Here is a 13,298-nt window from a genome sequence, read left to right on the forward strand (position 1 = left end):
GGCCAGCCTGGACTAACTGACACACTGCCCAGAAAAAAAAAAAGTTCCAGGAAAGGTTGAGGTGCAACAGTGACTAAGGAAAGAGACCTCCTCAGGTTGCCTCAGACCCTGCAAGCACCCCAGAGATGAAGGTGTCCCAGCTATCCTCTAGGGACAGCAGGTTCTGTTTTGTACAGGGAAGCTGTACATGTCCCTCTGCTGGGTGGCAGGCCCGAGCTGCTGCTGGGGATTTGTATCCAACAGTGGACCTGGATTGGGCTGGTCCTTTAAGGCACAAAATTTGGTCAAGAGCACCAGCAAATGAGACCAGAACACGGCAGCACTGTTTTGTATATAGTTTCCTTGGATCCATAAAACCCTAGTTCCATGCTGAGAATCCTTGTCCTGTGGAAGAACTAAGCCACTATCAATTACCAGAACTATGTATGAGCTATCAGGCCCCAGGAATGCTCTAGAGAGAGACTCCAAGTTGGAAACTCAGTGCCTTGGAAGAGGTGGGCTCCAGCAGCTGAAGGGTTGTGCACGCATGACGGCAGAAGCTTGAAGGAGGTCTTCAATGGCTGAGAAAAACAGCCTGGCCCTGGGTTGGGGAGACACAGACTGGAAGCCCACCAGAGCGGCCCTGGAGGGCAATCCCAGCCTGCAGGCCCATTCTAGAAGGGCATCCTTCTCACTGCAGCAGATGGACTGGCAGTCTGCAGCCTGGTTTTTCACAGTCACCACTCCTCGTGTAGCAAAACACATGCTCTACGGTGGCAAAATCCGAACGTTTAAGCGAATTAAAAATGTTTATTTATATGCATTTAAAAATATCTCCCTATATAATAAAGGAAGTACATTTTCATCTCACAGTCTCCTTAAATCAACACACATCTCCATTTCACTTCTGGCTTGTGGTGAGACCAGGAGATGTGCCGGAGAAGGAGAGGAAGGGGAGGGGAAGGGAGGGAAGAGGAAGAGGAATAGCATTTAAGGAGTGATAGCATCCAAGCCCCTCTGGTTGGGGACAAGGAACAGTCAAGCATGTCTGGTTACTGAACCCTTGGTTATTGCATGATTGCAAAGTTGGGGCTTCAGGGGGTAGAGTGACTGACTGAGTAGCCAGAAAATCTTAGTGGTTTTCTCTTTTCCTACCCAAGGCTGGTGACAGGGAGATGATGGCAAAGAGATGATCGGTAGGCTCACATGGGATATTCTAGGTATGGCTCTGCCCTATGCTAACTGATTTTTTTATTTTGAGATAAGGTTTCTCTGTAGCTTTTGGAGCCTGTTCTGGAACTCGCTCTGTAGACCAGACAGGCCTCAAACTCACAGAGATACACCTGTCTGCCTCCTGAGTGCTAGGATTAAAGGCATGCACCACCACTGCCCGGCAACTGATTTTTGCAAGTCCTTCCCTCTCTGGGCCTCAGTTTCCCCATCTGGAAAGTATGGACCTAGCCCACCTGCACACCATACCCTCAGTGACTGTAACCAAAGCTCGGTGGTCATCATGCTTGTTCAAGGAAGGCTAAGTTTCAGTCTTGTCCCTGTCCCCCAACCAGGTGCTGCTATACTGGGGCCAGAAAGAGGCCAATCTTCTGGGATCCAAAGTCAGATGTCTCACCCTAGCCCCTGTTCCCAAGGTCCCTGGACCTTCCAAAGGTCTGACAGTTTCCAATGTCAAAGGGAAAATAGGAGGAGGGAGGGGGGCCTGCGTGAGCCTCCTTTCTGAGACCCAGGCCTCTGCTCCTCTCCAGGCAGGGCCATAGGCCCTCCAGGCTTATTCCTAAAGCCAAGAGATTCTCTGAGATATTGGGCACATGACATCATCATTTCTCTGAGAAAATTTCCTTGTGTATACAATTTGATCTACACATATCAGTTTTCTGGGGCTGTTGGGAAGAGTTAATAACTGAATACTGAACATGAGCATCCATCATAATAGAGCAGGGCTCAGGAAATGCCCTTTGCCTGTCTTGGCCTCCTGAGGTTCCTAGAGGCAGAGCAGCTGGGGGAAGTTCCTTCCTAAGTCAGGGAAGCCTTAACTGGCTAGACTCCAGGAGTAGCTCAGGGGTTGGGGAGGAGAGGTAGGCCTTCAACCCAGCTCAGGAACTCTGGAGCCCTTTCCTCAAACCCCAGAGGTCAGAGCAGACCCTATCCAGCTACTCTCGAAGGCCTCCCCCTGATGCAGACAGCAAGTGTGTGGATGGTAAATGTCTAAAGGAGCACCTTTAGGGGGTGTGGATTTGACATGTCTGTTTTCCCACAGTGGTCAATCCCAAAAAACTGGTAGTTCAGTTACTCCAGCTACCATTTCCTCATCCTAGTGGAAAAGCTCGAAAGATGTCCAGGCATTCTGAGAGGTCAGCCAGATACCTGCTGGTTGGTGGCCCTTGTCACAGATAAAATGTGTGGCCCTGGGGCCAGAGTTCTGGTAGGCAGGAACTTGGTTTACCATTCCATTACAAGCCACCACAACATGGTGACACTTGCCTGTCCCTTCTTCTCCCCTAAACCTCCCAATTACATTTTCATCCCAAGAAAAGGAGTAGTGCTGAGGCCACTATGTCTATGGGAAGTCAACGAAGTCTGACTCCATCGTCGATATCATACCCACTAACTGTGCAGCCCCGAGTGTGTAACTAACTTACCTGTCCTTTAGTTTCCTCATCAGTGAAATGGAAGGACTAACACTGGTCTCTCTAGGTTGAGAAAATGTGGCCCAGGATCATTTTAAGGTACTGGATAAGTACTGATAGGCTACTGGACAATTGGCTGATGGCTGCGTGAGCAAGCAACAGTCAGTAACAAGCCTTAGTTGAGTGCCGACTGTGTGGCAGCTCCATGCTGGTTGTTTTCTGTTTGGCCTCCCTGAATTCCTTTCACCCCAGTAAAGCAACATAAGGTTACCCAGTAAGAAACTTAAGGTTTCTTACAATGAAGATGTGGTCCGGCGCTGGAATCCCATACATAAATATTGGGTTCAGGAGCACTCTGCCTGCGTCTCTCCTCGCCCAACTAATGAACCGGAGGCCCAGAGAAGTCAGTCACTTGCCCAAGGTCACGCAGGAGACGGTCTCTGCAGCCGATGGTTTCTGTCACGCACCCCCCTCCCCACCCGCTCGGGCCTCTCCAATCCGCATCTCTGCGTGCGGGGGCGCGCGCATCCCCCAGCAGCCGTCTGTCCGTCATTGGATCCGTCTGGGTGTCTCCCCAGCGTAGGGCGCTGAGGAGGGAGAGGCAGGGCGTTCGCAGCGCCCCACGCCCGCAGCGGCCTCACGGCAGCGCCTGCGCCCTCCCCAGCCCGTGCGCGGGAGCCGCGGGGGCAAAGGCGCGGCAGTAGGACCAGCGCTCGGCGCCCGCCTCGCTGTCTGTCTGCGCTCCTGCAAGCGCCAGCTCCAGCTCTCCAAGATGAAGAAGCTCCAGGGAGCTCACCTCCGCAAGGTAGGGCACGAGGGCGGGGCGCACCTGAGCGAGGCTGGGAGGATCGACGAGCCAAAGGGATGACCCCTGCTGTTCAGGGCTCTCCCAAGATGGATTACCGGGAGGGGCGGGATCACGATCTCCCCTGGTGGGTCGGGGTGTAGTGCTAGGATCCAGAATCACTGTGTCCCGACCTGCAAACAGGTGTCTGCAGCCCCAGGGGCGCGGATGGGTGGCTGGGGTCAGAAACGCCACCTCTCCCAGTACTCCATCTGTTCTACCAGGGCCTGACAAGGTGGGGGCGTTAAAAGCTAAAGGACTCTGCTGGGGCTGGGGTCTCGCCCTGGCCTCTCCTGGGTACTCTATACCCAAGGGCCTCTGTCAGCCTCCAGGGGACCCACTTCAGTCCTAAGGACTCAGCCCTGAGGGCCAGGCCCCTCTGCTGCCTCCCTTGTCCCTTTTCACGGCAGCCTTCCCTTTCCTGCTGAGACGCCCTCTCCCCCGCGGAGACCCCAGGCAGTCCACGATCTGGGTTGAAGGGAGGCAAGAGCCTAAGGGAACCTAAGAATGGGAGGTGGGGGAGCAGTAGAGACGTCAGGCAGACCTGGCCATGCTGGACTTCCCAATTGTTTGGGGGAGGGGGAGTACTGAGGTAAGTTTTCTGGCCACGAGCTTTAAAGTGTCAGCTTTACTAGACAGGGAAAGGGAACTCCTGAGTACTGTTTCCGAAGCTGCCACTTGGTGGTGACTGGTCAGTTCCATTCTCCAACCATCCATCTCCGGTGTGGAAAAAACAACCCCTCACCCACTGGGCTGTGTGAGATGTAGAGATGCTATTAACTGGAAGAGGCAGCTACACAGGAGAAGACTTCACAGGGACTAGCTACTGTTACCACACCACTCACACACCACATACCACACACACATACAACCCTCCACACCACACACATAACACACACATCCCCCCACACACTTATACACCACACACACACACACACACACACACACACACACACACACACACACACTTTCATTCACCATTTCTGTCCTTATACTCCCAGGCCTGGGAACACTGGGGTAGTTGGGTCTTTTCTATTGGCTGGCAGGAGTCACTTCTTGAAGCTGGTTGTGGTCTCTTGGATTCTATTGGGTCTTGTCCCCATTCCCCCTAGGATTCTCTCTCTCTACTTTGCTGTCCCTTCCCACAAGAACCCCAGCCCCTCTCTGTCACAACCACACATGATAGAAGCAGCCATGTGGTAAGAAGCTCTTGCTGAGTGCCACATAGGAGCTTTTGCAGCCTCTTTTCCTTGAGCCACCCTAGCCCATTTTATAGACATCGCAACTGAGGCACAAAAGCAAGTGCTTCCTTGAAGTCATGAAGGAAGCACTTGCTTATGACTTACCTGGAAGTAGAAGCTACCTAGAACAGGCAGAGCAGTGCTGGTGTGCTCCCCCACCAATGGCTCAGAGAGAAGAGGGCTCTATGAGCAAAGCCAAGGGTCAGGAGAGCCAGCATCTGGCTGGGCTGGGGGGTGGGGGGACCTGTCTTAGGAGTGCTCTGCCCTTGACTTGTCATTTGACCTTGGGCCCCTCCCTTTCCTCTCTGGAGCTCTGTTTCCTGCAGTGAAGTGAGATGCCGGGATGCCTTTTGTCTTTCCAAGAAGGTAGAAGATCCCCCTGCCCCACCCAGGCTTGGCAATCTGCCTTCTCCTGATGCCTGGGGGTGGGGATCCATATCTGTTGGTCCCTAAAAGATAGGGTATAGGTGCATGCTCAGAAGTGTGTTCCTGCATGATCCAGAGTAGGGACCAGGAGCTCCCAACCAGGTGGAAGTGGAAAGCCAGCCAGGTAGGTTCTGGCCCTGCCCCATTTACTTGGCTGCTGGCTTCTGCTTCTGGACCAGCCTCAGAGTTTCCTGGGATTCACCTGATGGTGAGGCTAGGGCTCCATGTGGGTTCCTGATTGGCTCGTCTTTGGGGGACCCCCATCCTCTGGCCTTGGAACAGGAGCAAGCTTCCTTCTGATTGGGGGAGGTGGGGGACGAGTTGGCAGCCTCCTGCTCTTAGAACTCTGGTCGCCATGGAAACAGATCGGACTGCTCTGTGAGTGTGGAAAGGGCAGTGTCTCTGAGGGGATCAGAGGAGCCTCATTACTGGGACCTCCTGTCAGCTGTCCTGAAAGGGACGGGGTGTCTCTGGGTAAGAGGCCTATCTTGCAGCCTAGTGACAAGGGTCATGTCAGATGCCTGCCACCAACTCTCTCTTAGAGTTCCTGTAAAAGCCTGAGGGTCTCCAATGGCTGGTTCTCACAACTGGAGAGTCAGCTTTAGGGGAGGGGAGAGGAAGGGAGGGGAGGGAAAGGAGGGGAGCTCAGCGAAGCCTGGGAGTTGCTGCCACCCTCACCACAGCATGTCCTAGGCCACAGCAGAAAACCACCACTTCCAGCATTTATTTATCTCAGTTTTAAAGCACCTTTTTTTCATTTTGTCTGTCACCATCACCCACACTCATGCTAGGCTGTCCCTGACACCATTGCCTAACCACAGACAAGATTGCTGTCATGGTCACACTACTGTCACTGAGTTAACCCAACACTGTAATTTTAGTGCAGCCGCAGGATCCACTGTCCAGCCTGACACTACTGCAGACATCTCCAGCTGTGGTTGGTTCACCTCCATTGTCCAGCCAGGGACAGAAGCCAGGCCTGGTATGTGAGGACAGATGCCCTACCCCGGAGCCACACCCTGGCCCTCCTTTCATCATCTTGATGTTAGTGACGCTCGTGTGGCCAGTACCTAGTGAAGCCTCCTCACTACCTATTTTGGAAGGAAGCTCTTCTAGTCAGTGGCTTGGATCTGAGTCCCTGAAGAGGCTCTTAGCTGGGCCCGGTCACTGTGAGCCTATAGCAAAGACCTCTAACCAGAGGGCTCCCTGATGCCATCTAGACTCATACCTCTGAAGGTACCAGCACTTGAGATCCTTTCCTTAAAGAGAAATTAGGAATATTGCATTCTCTAGTCCCTATTTGGAATGGCCTGGCCATTAAATGAGCTCTCTGATCCTGCAAGTGTACATTTTAGATTGTGTTAACCCAGCTTTTGACTGGAGAATTCTTCCACAGAATACCTATGAGCCTCTGAAACAATAATCTACCCAGTTTCCACACTGTCTAAATGGGGAAACTAAGACTCAGAAAGCTATGGTCACACAGTGTAGCTTAGACCATGGGCCAGAATCAGTGCCCTTGTTCCTAGGATTTCCCATGATAGAAAGCTGAGGGAAGGGGCTTTTCTCTTCCTGTGGTACATGCCATGGCTGGAGATTTACCGATTGGCTTACTTATATTTCCATTCTCCTGGGCACTAAGGAATTTCAGAAACCAGCAGGTAAAGTGGAATGCCATCTTCTGACCCATTCCCATGTCCCTTCCTGGGAGTTGCTCTCTGAATTTCAGGTGGTTCTCTGGGAATCTCCGAGCTTCCTTCGGGTACCAAAGCCAGAGTAAGTCACAAACAGGGCAACATGCATTCTTTGAGGCCAAGATCCCAAGCATCTGGAGCTGACCTCTGCCTCTTAGCCCCAGCCACAGGGAGAGTGCCCAGGGGACCTCTCTGACCACAGTGAATCATGGAAGGAGACAGTCAGGACAGCTGGCCTCATTCTCTTCTCCACTCTCCTCTCTGTTAATGATAGCTGGACTCTGATTTTCTGCGACAAAGCATAAAATGTTCTTTCTGAGTGCTAGGCAAAACCCACAGTCCCTGCTAGCTCTCTAAGCCACAGACAACATTTGGATCCCTTCCTCAGGGAGCCCACATTCTGTCAAGTCTGCTTCCTGTACCAAGGGTACCCTTGTTCCCTCTGTGCCCCCTGGAGCCTCTTTTCCTGAACACCTTCCAGTCTTCCCACCTGCCCTTGGGTGTGCTTCACACTGTCCCCATACTCAGATGGATATAATCTCCAAGTGGGTGAAGACTAGGCCATTAGCATCATGAGTGGTGGGTGCCAGACATGGTTCTCCTAACAGCCAAGCAGGCAAAAGTCTCAGGTAGGTCATGGCCCCTCCTGGAGCCTCGATTTCCTCTTGCCTTGGAGTTGAGTGCAGATGAGCCATCGGCTCAGGTGATGAGAGTAGAATATTTAGTGCTGTGATCACTAACACACAGTGACAGTCACGAAGATTATCACTGGCAGTGATACTAAAATCGGATCATCCTTGGCCTGTTTCTGCAAGCCAAGATGAGGCCAGGCAGCTTCCTAAGGCCTGGGCCACCCTGCTGGTTCCTGAAGATCTCCAAGCTAGAGCCTCTTGAGTCCAGATGAAACCACTTGATTAGCGGAACTGAGATGAGCATTCTTCACTCAGCCTTGTCTGATTCCACAGTCTTGGCTTGGGTTCCCGGTTCCATCCTGGCCTCACCCTCTCTGCTTTGTTCTTTCCTACTGGCAGCCTGTCACCCCAGACCTGCTGATGACTCCCAGTGACCAGGGCGATGTGGACTTGGATGTGGACTTTGCAGCAGACAGGGGCAACTGGACGGGCAAGCTGGACTTCTTGCTGTCCTGTATTGGCTACTGTGTGGGCTTGGGAAATGTCTGGCGGTTTCCCTACCGAGCCTATACCAATGGAGGCGGTATGGGCCTGGGGACCCCTTGGGAATAGCTGGGGAGACAGACCAAGGCTTGGGGGCTATAGGGTGACCTTTGAAGTGAAGTTAGGTTAGGAGGGAGCTTGCTCTGCCTGTCCCTATCCATCACCACGCCCCTCCTCCCACTTTGCCATCCCCAGGATGGTCCCCAGGTTTCCTCCCTGAGGCCTTATGCTTACCATGCCCTTTGGTGGGCAGAAGGAGCTGCCTGCTTGCCCACAGTGGGTTTAAAGTGTGATACCCACTGTCGCTACTCATAGGCTTTGCATTGTCTCCTGTCCCCTCCCACACCTCCTCCAAGGCCCTGCTCCATCCACCATTCCCTTTCTGGAATCTTCAGTATTCCCTTCTCTCCTGTTTTTGTTTTTGTTTTTGTTTTCATTTAGATTGCAAACACAAGATCTATGCTATGTTACAAGTAACTAATTCCTTTTGTCCTTGGTTCTCCATCAAGTTAACATTCTAAGCCTCACCATCAAAGGCTAGGGTTAAATACACCACCCATTATGTCCTGGGCTTAGTGCCTGTCTCATGCCCTGATAACAACCCTTCTAGGTAAGTACCTTAGAAATGCAGAGGTAGCTAGTTCTCTGTCCGAAGTCACATGGTGCAGACTCAATCTTCCAACTGTCTTCTCCAGGGCTGCATACTCTTACTGTATCTCCAACTCTCTCTCCCCAACTTGTTAAGAAGTGTATGTTGGCAGAAAGAAATCCAGGTAACACTAGACCATGCAAAATCGTGAGCCCACCGCCAGCCTCCAAGACCCCGGGAGTCTCCCCTCTCCCACTTCATGCTTCCCTATTTTTATGTACTTTTTCCTCAGACAGGCAGCCCTCGTCCATGAAAGTTGGGGTGGGGAGCCCAGAGATAGACACTTCTGGAATGACTCTGTCCTGGAGGGTTTAGCCACCCAGAGACACTTAGAAGATCACCCAAATGAATCCATATAGAATTGCAAAGAAAGTGATCAGTGTGACTTGGGATATTTACCCACATCTCTTCAGGAGGGAGGGCAGAGGGCTAGCTGTATGACTACAGCCCTACCAGAGCCAGCTGGTGGTAGGCAGCTGTCTGAAGGAGGTGGCTGTCTATGTGTGAAGAGAAGTGGGAGGGGGGAGGCCTGGGAAACTTCAGGGCCCATGAAATCTCAGGTGTCAGCCAGAGCATCTGAGGCAGCATTCATGAGGAAGGGACCACTGGAGCCAGATTCTGGAGGTGTAGAACTGGCACCCTTTGGAAGAAAGCTCATTCACCTATTCTTCATGTATTCACTCACGCAGTAGGTGTTTCTGGAGCATCTGCTCTGTGCCCAGCCACTCCTGGGGCCCTCTAGCTACAACGCATGTAAATCTCCACTAGCTCCCCCAACCTTAGTGACCCTTGGGAGAAGTGCTCCAGCCACCTGCAGAGGATGGTAGATGGCTGCTGTCAAAGGACAGTGGTGGGTCAGCCAGTATGGAGCCTTGGTGGCTGGTTCACCTGAATCCCACCACCATCTCTCTGCAGGAGCCTTCCTTGTTCCCTACTTCCTCATGCTGGCCATCTGTGGCATTCCCCTCTTCTTTCTTGAGCTCTCTCTGGGCCAGTTCTCCAGCCTGGGACCCCTGGCTGTCTGGAAAATCAGCCCCCTCTTCAAAGGTAAGGCCACAGTGACCTCTGGCTGTGCTGAGCCATCAGGAACGCTGGGGAGTAGTCGCCCTGCTCACAGGCTCTAGCAGGGAGGTGATGCTATCCTTCCCCTGCTCCAGGTGCAGGTGCGGCCATGCTGCTCATCGTAGGCCTGGTGGCTATTTACTACAACATGATCATCGCCTATGTCCTCTTCTACCTCTTTGCCTCCCTCACCAGCAACCTGCCCTGGGAGCACTGTGGCAACTGGTGGAACACAGAGCGCTGCCTGGAGCACAGAGGCTCCAAGGATGGCAACGGGGTGCTGCCCCTTAACCTCAGCAGTACTGTCAGCCCCAGTGAGGAGTACTGGAGGTGAGCCTGACTTGGGTAGCCACTGAGGACGGGCTGAGGTGGTGTGCAGGCCTGTGAGGGACAAAGGAGTTTAATCCTGGCTCCTTACCTAGCCAGCTACTTTTAGAACAGGACAACTGTAGTAAATAATTCAGAAGGCGGTTGTGCAGACTGGAGAAAAGAGTGCGTGGAAACTGTGGTCTCGCTCCAGGGCGAGGGGGTGAGTGAGTGTCCATTTGTTAGTGAGAGTGACGTCTATTGTCAAAAGTAACGTTTTAGAGTCTCAGTTTCTTCCACTGTCACAATGGGGGTAAGAACCATACCTGCTTCATAGGACATAATCCATTTAGTCATTCACTCATATATTCTTTTTTTGTTTGTTTGTTTTGAGACAGGGTTTCTCTGTGGCTTTGGAGGCTGTCCTGGAACTAGCTCTTGTAGACCAGGCCGGTCTCGAACTCACAGAGATCCGCCTGCCTTTGCCTCTGCCTCCCGAGTGATGGGATTAAAGGTGTGCACCATCACCGCCTGACTATGTGTTCATTTTTTGAATAAGCATTTATTGAGCTACTATGTCAGTTGGTAAAGTACTTAACATACAGCCAGGACCTTACCAAGTTAGAACCATCTCAGATTAGTTTAAGAACAGAGGTGAGATAAAGGTTGCCTGGGATGGATAAAACAATCATTGCAATTCCAGGCACTCATGAGCCCTGGAATGGTAGCTTCAGGAAGACATTGTGACTCACTAGCCTATTCTAGCTGAGAAACAAGGGCCAGAGGTTTGCTCACTAGCAGCGATGGTGACACTAGGATTCCTGACTCTCTGTCTTGTTCCAGGATATTCTAGAGTAGCCCAGTCTCTGGATGAATAGTCCCTTCCTTCCTCTGCAAAGGATTCCCCCAATAGGTTCATGTCTTGAAATTGTTCCGTCTCCTAAACTTCCTTGGCCTGGGCAGTCCAGGCCAGCCAGAGGACCTGTGTCTGCTAAAATGTGACCTGTGAGTTTCAGTATGCCATGCAAAACTTAAAAACTTGACATGGTTGCTGTGGCTGCCAAGAGTCTCTGTGGCAATACCAAGGCTGATCACATTAGGTGAGGTATGGACAAATGGCTGATGGCTCTGCCAAAAGGGTTAATTGAGGGGAGTTTAATACAAAGGCTTTGTAGAGAGCCAAGGACCCACATGGAAAGGTAGGGCACCAGACTAGAACTAGAGAGAGCTGCTACCATGAAGAACCAAGAGGCAAAGAGAGGAACTGTGGGCCTTGGAGCCTTGCACGTGGGACTACCCAATATGAACCATGGCTCAGAGGAGCACAGCCATGGCCAGGCTCCCGAATGGAGTGCATGTGTGTATGTAAATGTATACACATGTGTGCATTTATGTGCGAATACCAGATCCATCAAGCCTACACCTGCTATTTGCTCCCCAAAGGAGGTGGGGAGAGGTAGAGGCTAGCTGGACTCAGCCAATCTGAGAAAACTGGGAGGGATTTGCAAAGCATCACATGAGGTGCGGTGGGGGTGGGGGGGAGCTATTGGGCCTGGAAGGCTGGACATGGAGTATGGCAGGGTGACCAGAGGATTCTGGGATTGTTGTCTCCCACAGCCGCTATGTCCTGCACATTCAGGGAAGCCAGGGCATTGGCCAACCTGGGGAGATTCGCTGGAACCTCTGCCTCTGCCTGCTGCTGGCCTGGGTCATCGTGTTCCTCTGTATCCTCAAGGGGGTGAAGTCCTCGGGCAAGGTGAGGCTTGGGAGGCTGGGTGCCAAAATTTAGGGGCTGGAAAGGAAGTAGGGTATGGCCAAGGCTGAGAAGGTGATTCACCCAGCGAAGGGAAGAGGGGCTCTGGGCAGGGCTCTGCCTGAAGGAGGGCATGGAGGTTAATAGGGCACTGGGCCTCCCTGCTTCTCTAGGCTAGGTGCCTGCTTCGGGCAACATCCATAGGTTATTCAAGTTGGCATCCTTGCCCAGAGCTTGGCACTTTGCAGAGCTTCAGTGAGGGTTTGTGGAGTGCTTATGGGATGGGTATGTCAATCAGACCTCTTGGAGCAGCAGGTGATCTATACCCAGATGTTATACTAGCTGGAAAGCACCCCAACCCACCTCAGGTGGGGGACAACTTTGGCATGGGTGGGTTTAGGGTTCTATGGCTGTTACCACAGCCTGCTCCTCTGACCTCTGTCTCATTGAAGTCTTCCTCTACACTGCCTTCCCTACCTGCTTCCCCAGCCTGTAGATCTCGTAGAACTTACCTTATTGTGTAAGGCAAGCTCTGTACCCACCCCCACTCAATCTCTGTGGCAGGAAAGGATTATCTGTTTGGCTTGGCCTGTTCATGAGCCCACCACTGCAGCCGGACATGAAGTGAATCCCAAATAGGGAAAATTGGACTACTATTAGCAGGTGAAGACAAACTAGATATGAGGAAACCAGTGTGCACTGCAGGTGATGGGCGGAGAGAAGGGCAATAGGCTGTTTGTCAAAGGCCGTAAATGACCTTTGCTAAGCAAGAGGACATCACTATGCAGTGTAGGGTAAAAAGTGTTAGAGAGGAGGACCACCATGGTCACCGTCAAGGCAGAAGATGAGATGGAGAGAGAAGTGGCTGCCTAGATGTTCAGGAAGTTGGGTGTCAGGTGGTTTACAGGGGCACAGGCTAGGCACAGGATGGGGAGACTCACCACCAGTGATGCATCTGTACCAGGGGAAGTAATAGAAATGGAACTGGGGTAGCCTTGGAAGCAGAGTAGCAACGCTGGGCTGGTGATGGAGAGAGCGGGAGACATAGCCAGAATGGTGGCTGTTCCTGACTCAGGACCACCAAAAGTTGAGAAGGTGGGTGTCTGGGATGAGGATTTGGGCAGGCAGAGCTGTGTGGAGGGCCCTCTGCCACTCTAAACTGACCCCCTGCCACTCTAACCTGCCCTCTTCCAGGTGGTGTACTTCACAGCCACCTTTCCCTACCTCATCCTGCTCATGCTGTTAGTTCGAGGAGTGACCCTTCCCGGGGCCTGGAAGGGCATCCAGTTCTATCTCACTCCCCAGTTTCACCACCTGTTGTCTTCCAAGGTGAGCAGGGAGCATGAAAGGAGGGGAGGGGTAGGGATGGGACCTCCCCACAGGCCTGGGAGTCTCCAGGAGCAGCACTGAACCAGCCCTTCCTGTGTATCCTCATTTATTCTTTAAAATCCTATGAAGCAGTTATTATTTTCTCCATCTCTCTCTCTCTCTCTCTCTCTCTCTCTCTCTCTCTCTCTCTCTCTCTCT

At 52.3% G+C, this 13,298-nt stretch overlaps 1 protein-coding gene across 1 annotated transcript in view; it reads left to right on the forward strand.

Moving 5' to 3' along the window:
- The first annotated feature begins 3,393 nt into the window (after positions 1-3,393).
- Slc6a7 (solute carrier family 6 member 7) overlaps positions 3,394-13,298 on the forward strand; it is a 16,710-nt gene continuing 6,805 nt past the window's right edge. The window contains exons 1-6 of the mRNA XM_027402804.2: positions 3,394-3,426; positions 7,858-8,041; positions 9,566-9,697; positions 9,808-10,042; positions 11,636-11,774; positions 12,966-13,100. Of these exons, the coding sequence (XP_027258605.1) occupies positions 3,394-3,426; positions 7,858-8,041; positions 9,566-9,697; positions 9,808-10,042; positions 11,636-11,774; positions 12,966-13,100 (858 nt within the window). The remainder of the gene's footprint in view (positions 3,427-7,857; positions 8,042-9,565; positions 9,698-9,807; positions 10,043-11,635; positions 11,775-12,965; positions 13,101-13,298) is intronic.

Source organism: Cricetulus griseus, chromosome 2, assembly GCF_003668045.3.
Source record: "Cricetulus griseus strain 17A/GY chromosome 2, alternate assembly CriGri-PICRH-1.0, whole genome shotgun sequence".
In the NCBI taxonomy this organism is placed as follows: Eukaryota; Metazoa; Chordata; class Mammalia; order Rodentia; family Cricetidae; genus Cricetulus; species Cricetulus griseus.